Raw genomic sequence first — 24,076 nt, 5'->3', positions numbered from 1 at the left:
CGGACGAATAACAGGAAGTAATTTGCCTAATACTGACCTCAAGCATACCTGGTTCTTCTCATCATAGGAGCTATGTTGCCCATTACAGTTCGGTACAGGTGTCGGAACCTCCGGCAGCTGTCCTTGCAGCATATCTTCGTTTGTGTGTGCAGCGGAGGAAATTCTGGCGCTGTTCTGACTCCTTTACACATTTTATTACCTCTTCGTTTGTTCTCAGCTGGTAAAAATACCACTATATATATATATATATATATATATATATATATATACACACACATAAATCCAACGAGCGCATTTAACCCAGCAGCCAGCATTGTTTTGGATGTTCGGAAAGTTCCGTCGCAAAAATACGTCATAAAAGCTGTCCAGTCACTTTTTCCTGATGCCTTTTGTTTTATATCTTTATGTTCGGTGTTAAAAATGCCAGTGTGAACACTAAGCGAACCAGGACTAAATGTATCATTTTCTTTTTTGGTCCCAACCAAGAGGACCAAGAGAACCGAACTACAAGTGTGAACACACCCTAACACAGCAGTAGTAGTAAAAGTAGTATGTGAAGTATGCAACTGCGAAAGCAGCCCATGAAACACGTGTAACCATTGTCACGTTGTGAGTCTGGCCAATCGTGAATTAGCTGTATTGTCTTATATTATCAAATAATAGGGAACAGCATCTTACAGGACGCTAAGCAAAAATCACGAAGCAATAATGACAGCGGAATGGAGCATTTAATCATTCAAGAAAAAAAAAGGCAGGCAATTTAAAACAGCAAGAGAAGGGATGCTTGCAGTGTTAAATAACTGTCAGAAGAATAATTTTACTCTTGTATGATATAAATAGCTTACAGTATGTCTAAAACCTAGATATTATAATTAATAGGCTATCAATATTTTTGAGTTTTTTTTATTCAAAGCCTATAACCGTGTTTAATTTAACATAAGTTTTGAGGAGGATGTTTAGACTACTGTGTTCACATTGCATCATCTCTTGTAAAACATATTCTAACATTTACTTTCCTAATCTGTCACGTTCGATCGACTGTCACTATGGCAAAGAAGAAATGCTTTAGAAATTATGGTTTTGATGTCAGGAAGTGAGTGAAGTCCCATACACGCAGTGTAACACAGATGCTTTATCCGCACCTGCTGCTTAAAGTCCCTATTAAGAATGACACAACTTTCTTTTTTGCTTTATGTGATGTCATGAAAGAACATGTGTGCCCTGCAGAATATTCAGTGCGAGCCTGCATACCCTTAATAATGCGTTTTGTCATTGCTTTGTATAAATTAGGTTCCCACAAAGAGTATCATGTATAAGTCGGATTCAAATGGCTAATATTTTTCTTTTAAACTGATTATTTTAAGTCTACACCACCCCCTTCAATCGGATGGAAATTTAATTTGGATCCAGCTCAATCCGATCATTTTTGTGTTTACATGAAGGCTATCAATCCGATTGAGCTATCAGTCAGATTATGAACAGATTATTTGGTTGCATGTAACATGGCCACTGTGGATGGAAGGCCAAAACATAGAGAAAAAGATGTGTTTTCTAATGAAAACTCATTAGTGTGGATGTAACCTAAGCCTAATCAATAGTGTCCTAAAAAGCTAATGTGAGATGAAAACATTTGAGGTTCTTTAAGGTTAATCTTTCTATTTTTTAAATCAACAAAACCTTCTTCCCTCCCCTAAACCTTAAACCTAACTGAGAGTGTCATAAAAAGCAAATGTAAGATAAAAATTGCAATTGCTGAAGCAAACACATCATTTTGGGGTGCTTCTACGATACTTTCATCTCATGTGTGGACTCGCGTCCACTTCAGAACTCATAATCCTTTCCTTTACTAGTTTATCTGCTGCTGATGGCTCTTGAACAAGCTTCTGTACAGCTCTTGAAAAAATTAAGAGACCACAGCAAAATTATCAGTTGCCCTGGATTTACTATTTATAGGTATGTGTTTGAGTAAAATGAACATTTTTGTTTTATTCTATAAAGTACTGACAACATTTCTCCCAAATTTCCCCCCCAAAAATATTGTCATTTAAAGCTTTTATTTGCAGAAAATGACAACTGGTCAAAATAACAAAAAATATGTTTTCAGACCTCGAATAATTCAAAGAAAACAAGTTCATATTCATTTTTAAACAACACAATTCTAACGTTTTAACTTAGTAAGAGTTCAGAAATAAATATTTGATTTGTGTCCCTCACAAAGACAAATCTGCCCAATCCCAGCCTTGCTGAGGCACCCCTAGATCATCACCGATCCTCCACCTGGTCATCTGATGTTTAGACGGAGACCTGGAGAGGCCTTCAAGCCAAAGTGTCTCGCACCCACTGTGAAATTTGGTGAAAGATCGGTGATGATCTAGGGGTGCTTCAGCAAGGCTGGAATCACTTTGTCTTTGTGAAGGACGCATGAATCAAGCCACATACAAGGTTATCCTGGCCACACAGCCAGGTCAAAGGTGTGGATGGAGGACCACCGGATCAAGACCCTGTCATGGCCAGCCCAATCTCCAGACCTGAACTCCACTGAAAACCTCTGGAATGTGATCAAGAGGAAGGTTGATGGCCACAAGCCATCAAACAAAGCTGCGCTGCTTGAATTTTTGCACTAGGAGTGCCATAAAGTCACCCGACAGCAATGTGAAAGACTGGTAGAGAGCATGCCAAGATGCATGAAAGCAGTGATTAAAAATCAGGGTTATTCCACCAAATATTGATTTCTGAACTCTTCCTAAGTTTAAACATTTGTATTGTGTTTTTTAAAAATGAATTTGAACTTGTTTTCTTTGCATTATTCGAGGTCTGAAAACACTGAATCTTTTTTGTTATTTTGACCAGTTGTCATTTTCTGCAAATAAATGCTCTAAATGACAATATTTTTATATGGAATTTGGGAGAAATGTTGTCAGAACTTTATAGAATAAAACTAAAATGTTCATTTTACTCAAACACATACCTATAAATAGTAAATCCAAAAAGTGTTTAGAAACTGATAATCCGCCATTTTACTTTTGATTTGTGTGAAAGGATAGAAAAGTGATTGTTGTTGTAGCGCCTCTGTTGTTCATTTCACCAGAAAAACTGTTGCAACACTTACAAGGAGCCACGCAAAAGAACCCTAACTACAGTATTTGAGGAACATCAATACAGTACTGCCTTGCAAGTGGCTCAGTGCTTGATTTTTTTTTTTGCCACTGCTTGGCTTGTTCAGCTTTATGATGACAGGTTTGCTGAAGGGAGTTTTTCCGCATAGCTGCTTGGGAGAAAACGACAACACCCGGACCCGTTTCTCTCCTTTCCTCAGGTCACACTTTATCAGTCCGCCTCATAAGCTTCCTGCCTCCCCTCACAGCGTGGGATCCGGTGAATCAGAGTGCCCGAGCCAAAGGTTAGCATCCAGAGTCCAGACAAAGGAAGAAGAGGATATGACTCATCAACCTTTTTTAACAGCCTTTAATGTCTGCTTTTCTATTCAGTGCCATAGTGTTAAACAGACCCTCTTGACAATGTCAAGGCTTTCTAACATAATTATTATTGTTTTTGTGCTATTCGTTAGCATTCACATTCATTTCAGTATCAGTTGCTTTGCTGTCACAAACTCCATCCCCCTAATCTTTTATCATGCCCTTGCTCATATATATTTCATCAGAATATATGGGTACTTTTGAATAGCTGTCTTTTGAGTAAGTTGCTAACTGGATCATGCTAACCAGCCAAACCTTGACCCCTTGGTACCACCAATTTGCTATGGCCTTGAGAGAGAGTATTGTGCATCCTTTGTGAATATGAAACGTAGAACCTATGATGAGAGAGCTTATCCAATCATCACACCCACTCATCTGGCTCCGCCCCTCCTGGCCATGGAATGTAGTGGCTCTCAGTTCCCACCCCTGGTCAGGGTTGGCCATACGCCACTCATAGCCTTGAGATTCTTCCTAGGCCAGTGTTCTCAAGTGCTGTCAGCCTTTGGGACACACAATCAGGGAACTGTCTTTCTCAATAGGGGAATACATTCCAAATCAGGGCTCAACCAGTGTGATAGGGTTTCGGGACAGTTGATGGATCTGTGACTTTCCCGATGCATTGTCACAAGTACTTACATTTTGGTGATCATTTACATTTGTTTTTATGCCTTTTCAAACTTAAACTTTAAATTTCCTGTGATGCATTGAACATTGTTGTTGTGAGTTCTGCTGATTTAAACCTATCACCAAGGTAATGTATCTGGCTAACGTAAGCCACATTCACACATGAAACCTGTTAAATTGCAGTAAAATTGCCATATTGCCTTTTCTGTTAAATGCTATTTACAGATGCAACAGCTTTCTGTCTCTTCATCTGTTTTGCTACTATTCACACATCAGCACCAAAATTCTGTTAAACTTTGTGATCATGTCCTTTGCTGGAAAGGCTTTTGGTCCTGTGTATACCTTTTTGTCCAAAAAGGCTAGTTATTTTATCATAAGTAATGGAATCACTTACTGTTCCTGTAAGCTGACAACAAATTTCTTCATCTGCTTGGATTCTTCAATCTGTCTAATTTAAGGGTTCTTTTTTGACGTAGCTGTCTTCTTCATCAGAACTTTGTTGCTGGCCCAAAGCAGACTTCTTATTTCAGGGCTTTGTTCACAAATAGCAACTGAACTCTGGTAATGTTTCAAATTCGCATTTCAGGAAATTGCTATAACTGAGTTACCAGTATTTCCCAATGGGTCCTGTTAACACATGACTTTTAGAAAAAAGAATGCTGTTATTTTTCCAGAAAAGGGTATATGCGCCTATATATGCGGGTTTTGTCGCAATTGTGAGAATGACTTGTTGGTAGTCTTGGAAGCACCAGTTAGAATGGGTTGACAATTAAAACCAGTGGCAGCCCGTACATTTTAAGTCTTGGCCTTTAGTGCGGTTCATGCCATTAAGAAAACACTGTTTCACAATTAATAAGACACCTTATGCCTATGGACATCATACATTACATCGCAGCCAAATAATAATACCAATGGACATTTTTAAAACATGTCCACGCACGAAAGCCAAAACCAAGAAGGTCTAATACCAGGAAAAAGCAATCTAATAATATTTTCGATCTAAATGTTGCTTGCAATAATTTTTTTTTTCGTAAGGGTACGTGGTTACTTTTCAAAACTTAATCTGACACTGAATGCTCCAGCCAGCTAATTTACACTTAGAAAACTCCTGATGTTGCTATAACAATGCAAAAAGCACTTACCAATTTACTTGAAGTGAAAATCTGCCCTCCTTTCCTGTTTACATCTCAGGTTTTTAAATCCATAAGGATCTCTTTCTCAATGTCGATAGCGGCAGTGATGACCGCCGACTAGTCAGCTAGATCTCGCACTCTTCGCTTTCAAATTATGCACATCACTTAAGGTGTGATTGCATCACTCAAGGCCAGCTGGAAGGCCTCGACTGGGACATATCCTAAAGACCACACCCACCAAGAACAAATAAATCAATCTGATTGGCTGATGAATCTGACAATCTGACATTAGATGCCTATTCACTTGCACTGTTGAGGGATTCTGTAGAAATTCTGAAGGCATAACGGGGTCGAGCCAGACTCAAGTGCCGCTTCGGCTAAAGCGCTCGGCTTTGGGCATGCGATTTGTGAACCAGTCGTCACGCTTCGCTTGTAAGCATCATGAAATAAATTATGATTGGATAAATTATTTGTTGTTTGCTATTCGTTTTTAGATGAATTAGGAGTAGAAAGCGATTGGAAATAAATAGGCAAAAAGGTGAATTCACCACTGATTAAAACCCAATTAGTAGTATTTTGCATTGAATGCCATTGTTTTTCAGCAAAAGTGTGTATGTAAATGTTTTGCTGTCATGGAGTTATAGTATATATTACAGCAAATTAAAAATCTAGTAATTTTGTAATGAAAATGTGCTTTACTCAAAATATTTAATGAAAAATATGATTACTTTTTTTCCTGGCACATACAAAAATACATTGCTAAAAATAAAATGTATGATTTTTGTAGTGGGGCCAGTAAAAAATGAGCCCTGCTCTGGGAGTGAAGGAAGTGTTGACTACCTCAGCAGGGTAAATGTTTCTCTCGAATTAATTCTAAGAGCCTTCATTCTGCCACATTTTCAACAGCTTTGCCACTATGAATGGAGACATCTAAAAATAGACTTTAGAAATCTTACTGTATTGTCATGACATGCGAATTGTGCTTTGTGCCACTGAAAAATGCTCTTTATCACGAAAGGCCTTTAATCTCTGTTGCCTTGTCTTTTGTTCATCAAACTCATTCACAATTGTATTTTTTTATGTAATTTTTTTGGGATTTTCCCCCTTTTTCTCCCAATTTGGTATGCCCAGTTCCCAATGTGCTTTTAAGTCCTTGTGGTTGCATAGTGATTTGCCTCAGTCCAGGTGGTGGAGGACAAATCCCAGTTGCCTCTGCGTCTGAGACCATCAACCCACGCATCTTATCACGTGGCTTGTGTTGCCACGGAGATGCGGCAACCACGCTCAACTCACCACACACCCCACCGAGAACAAACCACATTATAGCGACCACGAGGAGTTTACCCCATGTGATTCTACCCTCCCTAGCAACCAGGCCAATTTGGTTGCTTAGGAGACCTGGCTGGAGTCACTCAGCACACCCTGGGATTTGAACTAGCGAGCTAGTGAACTCCAGGGGTGGTAGCCAGTGTATTTTACCACTGAGCTACCCAGGCCCCCTCACAATTTATTTTTAATTTTTTTATTGAACTTCAGCCCATAACTCATTCTGTGTCCCTTGTGCTACAGACATGAAGGATACCTCAAATCCTGTGACTTGTGGAGCGGTGTGCTATGACTTTTCTAAGCAATGAGTCATGAAATTTTCGTCTGCCGGACAATAAAAGAGGCAAAACAAATCCCATACACTCATCAGGAGGGACCTGAGTCAGATCTAGGGACCAGAAAATCATAGACACTACCACCCAGAACACCCTAGCAACTGTGTTAATAATTAATAATTTTCTTTATTTATCACATTATACATTTGCACATATACAGTGAAATTCTTCATTTTCACATATCCCAGCTAGACTGGGGTCAGAGTGCAGGGTCAGCCATGATACAGTGCCCCTGGAGCAGATAGGGTCAAGGGCCTTGCTCAAGGGCCCAACAGTGGCATCTTGGCGGTGCTGGGGCTTGAACCCCTGATCAGTAGCCCAGAGCCTTAACCGCTGAGCTACCACTGCCCCTAAAGTCAGAGCACCTTAACAACCATATTACGAGAACCTTAACAACTACATGCAATAGCCTGGCATTGTGGCAGTGAGTTTTGCATAGACAAGCAACACCTACAAAAAACAGAGTATTTATTTATTTGTTTTGTGTTTTTGTTTTGTTTTTGTATTTGCTTTGCTTATAATGCCAATCTGGTCTCATAGAATGAACGTTACTCTATATACATTTTTGCAAACTGACTTGTACGTGCCGCTTTCCACATTTCGCTGCAGTTTCCTGGTGAAATGAACACTAGAGGCACTACAACAACTGTGTGGTTTAATCATTGTCACACAAATCACGAGTACAATTGCTAATTTTGATTTTATAAAAACGTATTTTTCACTCTGTTCCTCACCCCCGCTATGTTATGATACCAAAACACTTTCACTTTAACGCATGATTTGAAAAACTAAACATTTAAACACTTGTATTACAGGCCCACCTACATATACACACTTATTCCTATGTACTTAACTTACTTTGTAGCTCACCTGATAGTGTGTTGGACTTTGAGCTTGACAGCCACGGTTTGAGTCCCACCAAAGACGCACGGAAATGAAAGTGGCATAGAAGCAACACAAAGTGGCGTGGATGCTTCAGTTCATTTCTTTTTTTATTTATTTTGAATTTGCATTTTAAAACACTATCAGTTAGGGTTAGGTGTTGGTTAAGTTTTGTTAAACTCTCATTTATCTCATTTATGGACACCGTTGGTTAGGTTTAGGCTACAGTTTTAGGTGTGGAAGGTAACCTCCATCTAAAAATCACCTTTAAAAACCTTGTCTGATTACAACCTTATTTAGCTCGATTTTGGCGACCCCCGCTGGACATTTCACTTTAAAACTGCAGCCAAAAGTGTAATGAAGCACGTAATTTCAGTTTTGCAAAAAAGGTGTAATGCTCGCGTACATTTTATGAGACCAGGAAGTATAATGCAGTGGTATATCATATAAAGAGGCGATAAATAGACCTTTTTTCTCCCCAATTTGGAATGCCCAATTCCCAATGCACTCTTAAGTCCTCGTGGTGGCATAGTGACTCGCCTCAATCCGGGTGGCAGAGGATGAATCCCAGCTGCCTCCGCATCTGAGACGTCAACCTGTGCATCTTATCACGTGGCTTGTTGAGCGCGTTGCCACGGAGACGATAACGAACCACATTATTGCGACCACGAGGAGGTTACCCCATGTGACTCTACCCTCCCTATCAACCGGGCCAATTTGGTTGCTTAGGAGACCTCATCCTCCACCGTATTGTACCCCATCAATGTTCTCGGGAAGGCGCGCAAGAAATCACGTTCAGCGGGACACGCTGATGCAAACACAGTGAAGGTGTGCAATAGTTAATCCCCCCCCCCCACCCCCCCACCCCGCTGGCTGACAGAGACCCAGCAAAACGTTAAGCCCCAGGGCCCTGAAGCAACTTAATATGGCCCTGCTCGTGGCAGGTAATTTTGGTGAACTCCATCCTGAGCTCATGCTTCAGACAGAGGCTCATGAAGAATCCCATGTCTTTGAGTTTGCATCAATTCATCCTCTGTGAAGTCTGTCTCAGTAGACTGAAGTGAAGTCTGGCTGGCACATGCTGCAGTTGGTCGTCATCACTCAGCGACACAGTGGGAGTCAGACATCAGGCAGGTTTTGAGATGGATCTGGCAGGCTCTGGTAACCTTTTTGACAGGGAAAGAAATAGAACAAAATTAGCATAGATGTCATTCACTTTAAAGCAGGGTTAAAGAATAAGAGAAGTGTTTTTGTTTCCGGCAGTCCTAACTAAAGAAGGATAGCTATGAATTGAGGGATAAATTAGGTGTATGCCTGGCTGAATAGATAAGTCTTTAGTCTAGACTTAAACTGAGAGAGTGTGTCTGAGTTATGAACACTGCTAGGAAGACTATTCCATAGTTTAGGAGCCAAATATTAAAATGATCTCCCTCATTTTGTGGATTTTGATATTCTCTCTATTGTTAACAGGCCGGAGTTTTGCGATCGTATTGAGTGTGATGGATTATAGCGTGATAGAAGGTCACTTAAGAACTTTGGAAATAAACCATTTAAAGCTTTGTAAGTAATTAACAGAATTTTAAAATGGGGCTGATATGATCACTAGTTAGCACTCTTGCTGCTGCATTTTAAACCAACTGAACCGGTATCTCTGGCCGCCCCTTTATCTTGCTCTCCCACTGATCAGCTGATTCAGTGCTGGCTGTGCTCCATCACAGCCCAGCCACGCCCTCCTCCTCGTCACACATATAAAGAGGCTGTGATAAAGAGATAATATAATGATAAAGAGACCTTAATTGTAAAGAATCTATTAACATCTTTTCATTACTTATTTTCTCAGATGAAGGACTGGAACCGTCTTCTATTCTTGGCTGGAATTGCTGCTGTTTTGCATGCAGCCCAATGAGCACTCATGCACACTATGGCAACAATTGGTCCATGCTCAGATGCAGAGGACCTGTTGGCATCCATCCACCTCGAGAGGTATCTGGATCACTTCCGTCAGGCAGGCTTTCTCCTTGCCCGGGACTTCTGTCATGTGGACAATGCCGCTTTGAACAGGGTGGGAGTGACTGCCACAGGCCACAGGAAGCGTATCCTCAAACTGGTCGAGCACATTCAGTTGATCTGTCAATATCAAAGGAAAGAGCCCTTGCTAGATCGCTGTAACTCAGAGTCTGCTATTCATGAGGTGACCCCTGTCAATGCAGAGCCTCTTTCTCCCTCAGGACATGCTGGCACCTCCTTTGAAGCCTTACGCAACAGCTCTGCCACGAATCTTTGTGCACAAGTGAAACGTTCATACTCTGAGCGTAGTGCTACTGTCGTAAAGCCAGTACCAAAACCAAGAACTGTCTTCCACAAACTTAGGGCAGAGAGGCGATCTTTACCAGCACAACATGAAGCACAGCCTTGCCAGAAGTCTTCTCAGGATCCACTTTCTTTAAAAGTTGTAGAAGATTTGTTGTCTAGTGCATCTAGCATAGACACTGTTGAAAAGTCTACTGAATCAAAACTGGACATTTGTGAACCAAGTTTAAGTAATACCTCTTTGGCCCCAGAGACTGGTGGGCCATTACCCCCAGTACCTCCCAGGTTAAATCGAGGGATTCCTCCTTCCACATTTAGGAGAATGTCGGACCAGGACCGGCACAGCACTCCACCCCTCTCTAACCATCCGGACTCACCCTCTAGTTATCAGTGTTCTCCTTTCACTAACACACCTGGTTCACCCCCGAGTCCACCCTGCTCAGGGCTGGAGATGGTCTCTAATGAAATCTATTGTGGCACTTTACCAGACACTCCATGCATGTTGTGGAGTCGCTCTGTACCCATTCCCCCTCCACGCCAGGAAGTCAGCCCATCTACTGAAAACCATAGGTGAATATGTAATGGTTCTTAGTTAAATCTTGAATGTAGTTTGATTGTTTTGGTGGTGATCCCAGTGCTGTCATTATGATTCAGTGATTTGGCTTTTTTTTTGTTCAGGGTTCATAATAAGCTTTTTATATTTCTCTTTCCATAGCACTTTAGAAAATAACAGCACATTTCAATCACCTCAAAGAACATCTGGTAGGTTTATTTTTGCCACTTTGTGCAACTTTGTACTGGATCTTTAAATGGATTTATTGTTTAAAAAATGTTTTTATGACTGTATGAAATACTTGGGACATGTCTTTTGTCCAACCAACTTAGCATCTGCTGAGGGTGATGATGAAATGATCAACCCGTACTGTGAAACAGTTTTCCAAAGCAAGCGACAATATCAACACTCAGAGGTAAGAGATACGTTTAACTTTATTTACCAGAATAACTTAAAACTTAAAAAAATACTTAGAGTTAATTGTTTATTAAATACTTTCATTATTTAAAGAGATAATTTAATAATAATAATAACAATAATAATAACCATAAATATAATTATTATTGTTTATAATATTATTATTTGTTAGTAATTATATATATATATATATATATATATATATATATATATATATATATATATATATATATATATATATATATATTAATAAATAGTTATTGTTGTTGTTATTATTATTATCCATTAATAATTATATAAGTAATAATTATATTATTATTAGTAGTAGTAGTTTTAGTATTAATACATAATAATAATTATTATTATTATAGCAATAATAACAGCAATAATAATAATAATATTTATTATTATTATATTTTAATTATGCTCAGGTTGAAAGGACCAAAAGTGAGGGAAAGACTGGAACTACAAATAAAGAAGACAAACTAAAAGATCAAGGGTAAGTGAAATTATTTCCATGAGAGTTAAAATGAGCAAAAACAGACACTATAAAATACATACAAAGTTCAGTATTCCCAAAGTATTATGTCCTACTGTTAATCTCATAGTGACAACTAAAGCAAAAAGTAATCTGGGATAAAGTGGAATCAGTGTGTGCACTTGGTCAAGAAACCATTTCCTGCCTCATGTGTTAGCCTACTGTCTTTTGTTTTAGAATATTTTGATCTAGTTAGGAAAGCTTCTAGCTTTGAAGACCTTCTAGAATAATGTGAAGTTAAAAAGGGTTGTAAATGGCAAATCATATTTTTATTTTTTTGTTATTCATAGTTGTCTTAGTAAGCATAATTCAGCAAAGTAACTTCTTCAGTTTACTGAAAAAACAAAACAGCATTTGTAATAATCTCACTTTTGTTTTATGGGGATGGGATCATTTGATGTCAGGAGGTATCATTATGGGTTACAGAGGAACACATTATAATGACTGTACATTTTACATTTCCCATATTACACCTTCTCCTCTTCCTACAGGCAGCGGAATTACTCGTGGCTCAAGCGTCTTGATTCTCCAGGCTACTGCACAGTGGGTGAGCCCTCCCCAGCCTCCCACTCGTTCTCCCTCCCTCATAACCTCTGCTCCATTGAAGCGGATGAGGACCACATCATCTCCCCCTATGCCAGCTACACCTCGCTCTCCGAGCGGGTGGCACCCATCCTCAGCGGCTGGCTGGACAAGCTCTCTCCTCAAGGGTACGCCCCATCGGGGCCGCTACTCATCTCCTCTTGCCTCTGCATCTCCTGCACTCTCCTCAATGGCTGTTTCTGCCCTCTGTCTGTCCTCTCTAGCCGGTTTGTCCTTATTCATGTCTTTGTCTGTGTCTCCAGATGTTTGTTCCTGTCCTCTGTTTGACATCTCGTTAGATTCACTTGCTTCTTAAGAAATTATATTCATGAAACTGCAGTGCTCTCTATTATGGAGTATATGTTTGAGTGAACTTTACAGTATAGTGGTCTACTCTGATGTAAAATAATATTTTTGTTTCTGTGTTGCAGAAACTATGTGTTCCAGAAACGCTATGTGAAATTTGATGGGAAAAACTTAATGTACTATGGTAGCGAAAAGGTATGATTGTTCAAGAACAAACTCAATGCCATCATGATAGTTGATAATCAAAGGGGTCATATCATATCTTTAACATTTTATTTTTTCCCCTGGAGACCACTTACAATTTTGGTCCAAGGTTTTTGGACCAAAACAATCATTATTTAGATTTACGTGGACATTTTCCACCTTCTCTTTGACCCTTAGAATAGAGCCCTTTTTGAATATGAAGTGAGTAAGGGGCTGTTCACACCCAAAACGTTTTCTGTTAATGCATAATTTCATGTACAGCTGCTTTGAAACAATGCCTGTTATGAAAAGCACTATACAAATAAATTTGACTTGACTGTGCTCTTTTTTTAGTAGGTTTTTTTATTACAACATTTCAACACATGCTAGAAGGACTTCTTTGACTGTTGCACAGCGTCTCGCGTAGGAGTGGTGCATTTTTTTTTATGCCGTGCCAAGTTAAAAAGACACCTGCGCTCTGTTCTATTCATTTCGTCTGGCTTTTTTAGTGTAAGATTGTGTGTGGTCTGAACAGCCCTTATAAGGGTTATTTTTGCAGTCACACCGGGTTAATTACAGTTTTACTCTTATCATTAGTCCTTCTGGTGTGTAGGAATAATAGAATCTATCCTACTTCTGTATTACATCACCATGACTGGACGCTTCTAAACACCGATTAGGCGCCCTTGACGTACAAATGTGGGCGGTCATGTGTTTGGTCATGTGCAATTTGGGTTTCTGACAGTTTCTGACATTCTTAAATCTTGAGTTGAGAACAAGACTTGTTTGCGGCTTAGTTGCAATAAATTGTCTATTTGGATTACAAGTTTGTTTATATGGCACAATTAAAAGATCAAGGCAAATTTAAATTCTCATGAATTGACCACTTTAAGCAATTTTATTTGTCTTAAAACCTTCAAAATGATAATCAAATTCTACATTCCTCTGTTTTTGTCTCCAAAGGTCACATATGCAGCTTATTTCTAACACAAATGGTCTTTCTCTTCCAGGATGCTTACCCCAAAGGTGTGATTCCCTTAGCTGCCATACAGATGGCCCGCGTAGCCAAAGACAATAAATTTGAAGTTGTGACAAGCCACAGGACATTTGTCTTCCGTGCTGACAATGATGGTAAACATTGCATTTTAGCAGCTAACTGTCTTTTTCTGACACAAAATGTATCGTAATATTTAAATGGTATCCAAGGTTCTACAAAAATAACATGATGCTACTATGGCCTATGTCTAAAAAACATGGTTTATCAATGCACCATGTACTTTTTTGTTAGTGCATTACGGCTGATTATATGCAGTAGAATTATACATTGACTTTAGAAGTGCCTGCCATAATAGTTATTAAATATTCACTTCTCTTCCCTCTGAGTAATCTAAAAACAAAATATCGTGGCTCAAAAATGTGAAAATCAACAGAAAGTGCTGGTTTAGATCTGCATCTGATAATAATTCTGCTTAAATGTCTGCTTGCAGTCCAGAGGACCAAATGGTGCAGCACATTGCAAGAGCGAGTCAAGGAACAGCTGGTTTTTGGCCGCCCACGTTTTGGCCCTGGCAGCCACTGCCAAAAGAGCGGCTTTCTGGAGCTCAAAGGAACCAAATCAAAGATCTACACTGCCATTATAATGGAGCAGATCTGGCTGTACAAGAGTGAGCAGGTGAATAGTTAATCATGCTATAGTATATTATAGTACCATGCTATTTTTGATTTAGCACTACTGATACAGCAAAACAGTTCTGGTCTATTTGTCTCTTTCTTGTGTAGTGTGACTTCTTTCCTGAGTAATTTTGTTTAAGGGGTGTTGCAAAACATATTCTGGACTTCCTGTAGCATGTTACAATACACTTATACAGTAAATAGCCCTATAATAATTTAATGGGATTTTAATGATTCATTTTAACATCAAAGATAAGCCTTTGTGTCTTGTGTTTTGCAGTGCTTTAAGAATGGGATTGGAATTACTCTAATTGAGGCCAGAGGCGCTACAATACGTGATGGAAAGGGCAGGAGCTTTGATCTCATTACACCTTATAAAACCTTCAGGTAAATCGTTAAAGTCATGCTACGCTTCTTTGTTAAAGGGATAGTTCACCCAAAAATTTCAATTCTCTCATAATTTACTCACCCTCATGCCATCCCAGATGTGTATGACTTTTTTCTTCAGCAGAACACGGACAAAGATTTTTAGAAGAATATCTCAGCTCTGTAGGTCCATACAATGCAAGTGAATGGTGATCTGACCTTTGTAGCTCCAAAAATCACAGGAAGGAAACACCAAATAATCCATAAGACTCCAGTGGTTAAATTCATGTCTTCAGAAGAGATATAATTGGTGTGGGTGAGAAATGGATCAAAATTTAACTCCTTGTTTTCTCTAAATCTCCACTTTCACTTTTACATCTGAAAGTCACAGGTGGTGCCTGTTTAGTTTTACTTTCACTTCTGATCGTGAAAGTTAAAGTGGAGATTTAGAGTAAAAAAAGCACTTCAATATTGTTCTGTTTCTCACCCACACATATTAAATCGCTTCTGACGACATGGATTTAAACACTGGAGTCATATGAAGCTATGAAGGTCTTATCACCATTCACTTGCATTGTATGGACCTATAGAGCTGAAATATATTTCTAAAAATCTTTGTTTGTGTTCAGATGAAGAAAGAATTTTCATTTTCATTTTTGGGTGAACTATCCCTTTAAGTAACTTGCTTATGTCCATCCTCTTTTAAGTCATTTCCTAATATCTTTCCTGATTCTAAAATATTGCATTATTCTCTTGTAAAGGCTTCAATAAACTAGTGCCATATGTGGTCTTGAAATCAATCAAGTGTCATCAGTTGAATTTAATGGTAAAATTCACCCCAAATATAAAGATTTTGTCATCTTTACTCACCCTCATGTCATACCCTAAAACCATAATACATTCTCTCTTCTGTGAAACACAAAAGGAGTTATCTAGCAGAATGTCTGAGCTGCTGTTTTCCATACAGTGAAAATGAATGGTGACCACAGCTGTTCCTTGTCCCCTTCCATTTCAATTGTATGAAAAGAGCAGCTTGGACATTGTGCTAAATATTTCCTTTTGTGTTCCCCAGAAGCTAGAAAGTCATATGGGTTTGGAACAACATCAGGGTGAGTAAATAATGACAGAATCTTCATTTTTGGGTGAACTAACACTTTATCAAACTTCAACGGCAAGAAAAGTAGGGAAATCATCAAGTGGGCTGTTCCCACAAAGTAACCATGCCAACCTTCGGGACAATTAATAGGATTTACAGAGTCCGAGCATTAAGAACATTGTGTGCATGCTTGCAGCTTTACTGCAGAGTCGGAGCGAGAGAAGAGGGACTGGATGGAGGCCCTGCAGGAATCTATAGCGGAAACACTATCTGATTACGAGGTGGCAGAGAAGATCTGGTCCAACAGGTCCAACAAGGTCTGCGCGGACTGCAAAGCCATCAATCCAGACTGGGCATCCATCAATCTCTGTGTGGTCATCTGCAAGAATTGTGCAGGTGTGTGTGTGACTGATGTGGTAGTGTAAAGACTGGACATCTTATCAGCTTGATGGCTTATTTGTCAATGTCATCTTGACTTATAAAGTACCGACTTTGGCTTGTGAGCTTTGTTGAGCTCTTTCAGAGTAGGAATTCACTTAGAATTATTTTTTGCCTCTGATAAAATGGTTTATTTACAGTACATGCTCTGTCTGCATTGTTTTAGTGCCTGATTCACTAATGGGTTAGTGCATGTCAAATCAACCAAATTTTAGAAACTTCCCCGACATTTTTTTAAAATTACTTTTTCTGAAGAAAAATAAACATAAATGATGATGAAGGCAAAGTATTAAATGCCATGGATTAGTATTTACAGAGTAATCCATTATTTTGTATTAAAATCTATTATATTATGTGAAAGAATAAATTAAGGTATGTTTCTAGTTTCAGTATTATTTGTACTTCAGACCTTTGTTTTGCTGGACAAGAAAAACTAGCTTTATATTATGTGACCCTCATTTGGTTTTCAACCACTGAAAATGGGTAAATTTAAAAAATGTTTCAAATAGAGACATACAGAGAGCCCCATATTTCTAGGATTTAAATGAATATTCTGGGCTCAATACAAGTTAAGCTCAATCAACAGCATTTGTGGCATAATGTTGATTACCATCAAATTAATTTAGACTTGTCCCTCATTTTATTTTAAAAAAATTAAAGAGGCCTCAAAAAGTCCTAAAAAGTCTTACATTTCATTCCTTCGAACCTGCAGAAACCCTGCTTGAGAAAGTGAGTATTTTAACATTCAAAAATTGGCCCCATTCACATCCATTGTAAGTGTCTCACTGTAACCCAGATTTTTGCTTTTTTTAAAGAAAAGGAGGGGCAATTCAAAATTATTTTACTTGTATTGAACCCCCGAAATATTCCTTTAACCGCATAGGGCCTTAAAAAATAGAGATATCAAAAGTAAAATTTGTTCTGAAACAGAATAGAAAAGGATAGATGTCTTTAATAGAGAGTCTTTTTTTAATGGAAAAGGCACAACTTTGGAAAAACACAATTACAAAAACCATCTCAAGACAGAGCTTCACATTACGAAAATAACAAGAAAATTGTGTAAATAATATGGTCCCTGCATGGACATCCTTACATGTTAACATACACTATAAAAAGTCACATATAAAAAAAAACAAACCAAAAAAATCTTAAGTTACAGTAAAATTATAATATAATGTGTGAAGAAAAAAGAAAGAAAGGAGAAATAGATACACAAAAATAAAACAAGTAAAGAACAGATTTTAACAAGTACCTGTCTCCTTAAAATATTGTAAAAAAGGGCTCCATGATTTAGTAAAAAGATCTGATTTCTTTCTAATTCCAAATGTAATCTTTTCAAGTATGAAGGCAAACCGTAGATCCAAAACCCATTGATGATAGGATGGTGGAGATGGTAGCTTCCAATTAATATGTATAAGTCATCTGGCCTCACAGTGTGGACAGTGCTATATTGTCAATTTCTAAAGATGTTAATTTAATATTTTCTGGAAGAACACCAATTAAGGCTGTCAGGGGGTTGGGGTCTATTACCGTAGCAAAAATGTTTTCCCCAAAACTTTAATAATTTAGGACAAGATAAAAATGAATGAAACAGAGAGGCTGGCTCTACAGCACATCGTGGGCAGGTGGGGGTCAAGATGAGGATATTATTTTGCCGATTTGGGCTCTAGACCAATGGATACGATGTTACTATCTTAAACTGAATAAGGCAGTGCCTAGAATTAACTGAGGAATGGTGTATTCTTTCTGAGATAGAGTCCCAAGTGTCACCGTCCAGTGTCATCTTTAAGTCATCCTCCCAAAGAGACATTAATGGCCGATTAGAAGGGGCTTGCTTTTTATTTATTAAACTGTAAATTCTAGAAATGGCACCCCTTATACATTTACGCTGATCTATGATGTATTCAAGAATGCTGTTGGGTGGAGTAGAGGGAAAATCAGTGAAATATTTACGAATGAATCTCCGGACTTGAAAATATCGGAATAAGCTTGAGTTAGGTAACTTAAATTTGGTCAAATGAAGCAAAGTTATTAACAATAAATAACTGACCAATTATAACTAAGCCTTGTGCTCTCCAGATACTAAAAGCCCCATCAGAAAAAGAGGGTGAAAAAGATACATTGCCAAAGATGGGGATTCACAATGTTTTCATTTAAATACTCACCACACTGCACTATTTCAATGCATTTAGCACCTGGCTAAAGTGGATTGCGTGTGGTAAGAGAATACCGTTTCTTGCACTGAAATATCACACACAAAAGTGGCGAACCCATTAAGGGAATCTTAGTCTGATATGCTTTGGTCATGGTTTATCTAAATTGTGATTAGCCAACATGTGTAATGGCAGTGCAGTGTGTTGGATTGATACAGATGGTGTTAAGAGCCCATAAGCTCATTTGAGAGTTCATGAGAGGTCCTCCGTGCTGTACAAACTATAGATAACAGTGGCTCAGAGGCACGAAATCTGGAAGTCATTGTGGGACAAACAGAGTGAATGGTGCATGGAGAGTGATGTGGTGCCTCTTTTGTTCTGTTTGCCTGCAGGCCAGCATCGAGGTCTTGGCACAATGGTGTCGAAAGTGCAGAGTCTGAAACTAGACACCAGCGTGTGGAGTAACGAGATCGTTCAGGTAGGGGTTGTCATGAGTTGTAAAAGGTTTTTGACACAGGTCTTTGTTCGAAAAGGTCCTGATATTTTGCCCCACTTATTTTTTACCACGTTTTTCACAAGGTCTGTTACAAATGAGGCTAACTTGAACCCCTATCCTCATGTGGTATAGCTCTTTATAATGCTTGGCAATGATGGTGCCAATGAATTCTGGGCAGCCAGGCTTCCTGTGACCGAGGAACTGGACTGTGATGCCTCCCCGGAACAGCGGAAAGAATTTATCACCCACAAATATCGTGAAGGCAGATACCGTCACCCTCATCCTAGTTTTAGCAGCCAGGAAGAACTACTAAAGGTAAAAGCAAAGTATAGGATGCAAGACAAACATTATATAATCTATGGAATTGTTTCTTCACAAAAAAACATAATTATACATTGTAAATATGTAGCACTTTAAGTGGAAAAACATTGTGGATAAACAATAAAAAAAAAAAAAAATGTTTTAAACAAAATAGTTTAACTGCAGACGGGTCATTGATAAATTAGGTTGTCTGTGGTGATAAAAATTTGAAATATTTTAAAAAATCTAATTTAAAAGGAAAGGAAAATACTTTCCTTGCACCTGGAATACATGAGCGTGTACACAACTTTTTTCAAACATGACATTTTTTTTTCTCACAAATATCAGGTATTTTGAGTCAAGGTTATCAAGATGTTTTTTTAGGTTACACCAAATGACCTGAAAAAAATGTGCCTTTCATAAAATGTCACAATATTGATATTTAGTGATATGATAAAATAATGATGTTGTTTTTTTGTCTCACTGTTTTAATCTTCACAAACAGTGTTGAGGGTCTAAAGAGGTCCTCCTGTTATGTTTTTTTTAAGGCTACTTACACGTTGGGCCCATTGTACAAAAGGGGCCACGATTTGTTCCTGGCAGGCAGCAGATGCCCTAACCCCACCCCCACCCTAATCCTAACTATATGAAGCCTGTAAAGGCCTCAATATACTTCCTACTAAATCGAAGAACGAATGGGTGTGATGTCATTTAGAACAAAATCTGGCCAAAAAGAAGGTGTTCTTGCATTCATTTCGGTGGTCGTAACAGCTCGCTGGGGTGAAATTTTAGGACAAATTCTTATCGGCTGCTAAACACCTTCTTAAGGCCTCGATATGCAGTTCTTCCGTAGAAGTTCATCTTCGTTCTTCGTTCGGGGGTAAAAAGAAGTTCTAAACAGCCGAGCAACGGTATAATGTTTCCAAACATTCAGACACCCACCACACCGATGTAGGAGGCATTTAGAAGTACATTGAAATATGAGAACGCTACATGTTAAACTTTTTTTTTTTTAAATGTGTTATCAATGACTTTATGCCTCATTCTGAGTAGAATTCACACAAGGTCAGTAATAGAAGCTGTTTTAACCACTCTGTGATTATTTAAAGTAATATACTGTATATGCAGTAGAAAATGTTCAGTTTATCTTGTTTTACGAATTCATGACGCTAATGCGTTAACATGCTACACGTGGCCATAATATGCGCCGGTTACACTCTGTTATTGTAATTTATTATGACACTGATACCACTGCAAAGATGAGTGTATAAAAGTGTTAATGTGCACAACAAAGATAAAACAATGATGATAGAGGCATATCTTACTTTAGACAGATGTGTGAATGACTTTTGCAGCAGATGGCACATGAGTAAATGGGCACTTGAGAGTATTTGAGAATATTTGAGCACTGTCGCCCACAGCATGAAGGTCCCGGGTTTGACTCCCGGCTTAACTGGGCCTTTCTGTGTGGAGTTTACATTTTCTCCCTGTGTTTGTGTGGGTTTCCTCTGGGTGCTCAGGTTTCCCCCACAGTTTAAAAAGACATGCAGTTTAAGTTAATTGGAGACCAGTGGTGTAGTAGTGACTGAAGAGGTGGGCATGTGAATTTATTGAGGACCCCCCCAACCAAAAACCAAAAACACACCCGGTCTCAAAAAGTTATTTATTTACACATATTAATGGTGTAAGGAAATTATATTTTTCATTACATAAATAAATAACAGTAACAGTTTATGGTCTGTTGTAACCATAGTCTCATTTGAACGTAAAATGTTTTCTTACTGGCATGGTGTACGGTACACTACTAATAAAACTTGAAATTAAATATCTATTTAAATTAATAAGTTTGATTAACTGTTCTTTTAATTAACAGTAAAATGGGTAACACTTTATACTTACTCTAATTAATAAACTAATACACACATTACCTTATACATAATAAACTGTTAACCATTGTATAAAGGTAATGACTTATGAGTGTAGTAATGTCATGTTAACAAGTTATCTTATATTATGATGTACAATACATAAGAATGAAAGATTCCACTGACAGCAGTAAAAGACAGAAAAAAATAACATTTGATAGCATTACAGGACAACTTGTCATCTGCGAAGAAAAACAAGATGCAAGAAAAACAAGCATGTGTGAAATGACACTCAGTATTTTCCCAAAGTTTAATAGTATACGTTTTTTATTTAAATGCATTAATATTTTAACTTTTAGCAACGAAGTAAATATACAGCGCAAATTATGGTGACTCCAGCACTGTAGGCGCATCAGCATTTCACTGTAGACGTTAGAAATTCCCGCCCCTTATTATTAAAACGGAAAATATGATTGGTTAGAAAATATCCAACCTCGTCTAAAACGAACGTTCTGATTGGTAGCTCAGCTGAGTCGAAATATCTGTGTTGCCCATGCCTTCAGTTGCGGTCCTGCCTCCCGCTGCTCCATGCGGGTTTAGAGAGAGTCTCTGTACACTTATTAAAAATAATAATAATCACAATTCCCTTAACGGTGCTGTGGCATCACCTCAGTATAATAAAAAGTTATGGGTCAAAAGCCTCCTCGCTGTTCTGGCAGCCATACGTATCATCACTCATTTTAGGTGGGTATACGTAAAATCCTTTGAAAGTTACACTACTGTTGGAGAGCCTAAATTGCCTGTAGGTGTGAGTGAGTGTGTGAATGTGTATATCTGAGTATGTTGCCCTGTGATGGACTCTGTCCAGGGTGTTTCCCTTCTTTCGGCCCGAGACAGCTGGGATAGGCTCCAGTACTACCCGTGACCCTGCATAGGACAAGCAGCTATAGAAGATGGATGGGTGGATGGATTCCTTTAGTAGACAAAAAAAAAAAAAAAAAAATCACATGACTTGATCTTTGAAAATATCTCTAAGCGAACGATCGTACAGATGTAGGTACATTTGCACCAGCTCACTAACACATTTTTAAGGTTTTACATGTAGCGTCCTCATATTTAAATGTACTTTTACATTTAAATCAGTGTGGCAGGTGTCTGAATGTTCGGAAACAGTATACCATTGCTCTGCTGTTTAGAACTTCTTTTTACCCCTGAATGAAGAACGAAGAAGAACTTCTACAGAAGTATATCGAGGCCTTAAGGCAGAGTGGGTTGCCTGGAACAACTTTTGGCACCTTTCTCCCATCGTGACATGTTGGTTACACCACATGACTTTGATTTGGTGGACAAAAGTTTTTCCAATATTATATACATTTTACAACAAAATTGTTTCACTGCTTATTTATTTATTTTTATAAATAATAATAAAATATTATCTGCACTATATGCCAACAAAGAATTCCAGCTTTTAATGAGACTTTTATTTATTTATTATGTCTCCGAACGGTTACACCACATGACATTTTTGACTTTAAGACCTAGAACAAATTTCAAAATGACTTTAAACTTTGAAAACATGTTTATCATTGAAGAGGTGTATTCAAGTAATTGTTTTGTGTAAATTGCATTTTTAATGTATGTATGACTAATAATCAATCTAGACAAAAAAATTAGTGTCACGTTGACCCAAAAACAGGTCTTTCAATAATCATCATAGCCAAGCACAAATAACCGCCCATGTCTGCAAATCAACACCTATTCATTTTTCAGCAACCTTGAAAGGGGTGTTAGAAAAGAGGTTAGCTAATCATAACAGAGATCAAATAAGTCTTAAAGGTAAAGTTGCAAAAACAGCCTGATCATTCTAAGAGTCAGAGAGAAGGTGGAAAAATGGACATGTAAAATAAAATTACACGTTGTTTGTGTATCAAACCTTAACTAACATTATAAGTGGATTTCAAAGTTAAAAAAAAAGAAAAGAAAAGAAAGTAGAATGTAGACCCTTTAAACTTTTTTTGTGGAGACAATTCTTACGGCAGCTCTAAAACATTTCATTGGCCAGTAATTGCACTTTGTGAGCATAATCTTTAAAATCATTAAAAAAATCTTTATCCAATATTCATGAATGACTGGAAAGGTTAAGGAAATTCATTGGTCAAAAGTGTGGGAACCCTGTTAACATGCTAACAGTTGTTAGTTACCATTGTACAAACCTATGTGCATAACTTTTTGCATAGATGGCAGTGAGGTAATATTTTGGTCAGATGATTTCAATACCAAATAACCATAACACTTTTGCACAATAAATGTATTTCTTCTTAAACCACTGCAACAAACACGATATTTTGAAATGCATAGAATAGTTCCTTCAAAGAGAACCACTGTAAACTATTGCATTGGGCATTTCTGCCTGTGATACCTTTGCTTCAAAAGATAACTTTTAGATCAGTCTCTACTGGGGCAACAAGGACATCCTTTCTTAATATAGCCAGAGCCATCTAAGTATTATGCCAGCGGTCAAGCCAAGATTAGTGTGCATTATTCTTTCTTAGGACTTTACCAAGGCTATCATTTGTGTATCTAGGCTACCTGTGCACCCCCGGAACAGGCCGATGGATGTGCTGTGAACTGTAAATAATTAAAGAAGGCTAATAAAAGCACTGCACTGAATAGATGTATTTTGGAGGACTGAAAATGTAATGTCCTTTGGCTGAATGTGCTATTAGTGGTGCATTGGTATAAGTGTGTGTTTTTGTGTGTATGTGGTTGTCCTGCAGGCGTTGTGCACTGCCATGACTGAGCAGAACTTGCTGAAAACAGTCACTCAGATTTTTGCGGAAGCAGAGACCGCTCGACTCTCTGATGCTAATGGAAACAATAAGCGTCAGTCCCCACATTACTCATACACACAGTCAGCAGGTATGAACACAATGCCGCTGACATCACAAACACACTTACCTCCTACAGAATTCTTTCTGCATCACCACTAGCAATAGTAATAATAATATTCTTAAAGTTGAAGTATG

The 24,076-nt window shown here is 38.2% G+C and overlaps 1 protein-coding gene across 7 annotated transcripts in view; it reads left to right on the top strand.

The window, feature by feature from the left end:
- The window catches only part of LOC127417986 (arf-GAP with Rho-GAP domain, ANK repeat and PH domain-containing protein 3-like), a 52,566-nt gene that overhangs the window by 12,196 nt on the left and 16,294 nt on the right, over positions 1 to 24,076 (top strand). For 4 of the 7 annotated variants that reach the window (XM_051658283.1, XM_051658286.1, XM_051658287.1 and 1 more), the window contains exons 2-14: positions 9,617 to 10,656; positions 10,802 to 10,848; positions 10,972 to 11,054; positions 11,488 to 11,555; positions 12,086 to 12,304; positions 12,608 to 12,677; positions 13,676 to 13,796; positions 14,153 to 14,337; positions 14,617 to 14,723; positions 15,995 to 16,194; positions 18,782 to 18,867; positions 19,018 to 19,200; positions 23,828 to 23,969. In XM_051658283.1, coding sequence (XP_051514243.1) covers positions 9,689 to 10,656; positions 10,802 to 10,848; positions 10,972 to 11,054; positions 11,488 to 11,555; positions 12,086 to 12,304; positions 12,608 to 12,677; positions 13,676 to 13,796; positions 14,153 to 14,337; positions 14,617 to 14,723; positions 15,995 to 16,194; positions 18,782 to 18,867; positions 19,018 to 19,200; positions 23,828 to 23,969 — 2,479 coding nt within the window. In that variant the 5' untranslated portion in view covers positions 9,617 to 9,688. Of the gene's footprint in view, positions 1 to 3,002; positions 3,401 to 3,457; positions 4,228 to 9,616; positions 10,657 to 10,801; positions 10,849 to 10,971; positions 11,055 to 11,487; positions 11,556 to 12,085; positions 12,305 to 12,607; positions 12,678 to 13,675; positions 13,797 to 14,152; positions 14,338 to 14,616; positions 14,724 to 15,994; positions 16,195 to 18,781; positions 18,868 to 19,017; positions 19,201 to 23,827; positions 23,970 to 24,076 lie in introns of those variants that run through there. The other 3 variants (XM_051658285.1, XM_051658284.1, XM_051658282.1) reach the window with 3 other exon arrangements.

This window comes from Myxocyprinus asiaticus, chromosome 27, assembly GCF_019703515.2.
Source record: "Myxocyprinus asiaticus isolate MX2 ecotype Aquarium Trade chromosome 27, UBuf_Myxa_2, whole genome shotgun sequence".
NCBI classification, from domain to species: domain Eukaryota; kingdom Metazoa; phylum Chordata; class Actinopteri; order Cypriniformes; family Catostomidae; genus Myxocyprinus; species Myxocyprinus asiaticus.
This window is presented reverse-complemented; position numbering and strand designations above follow the sequence as displayed.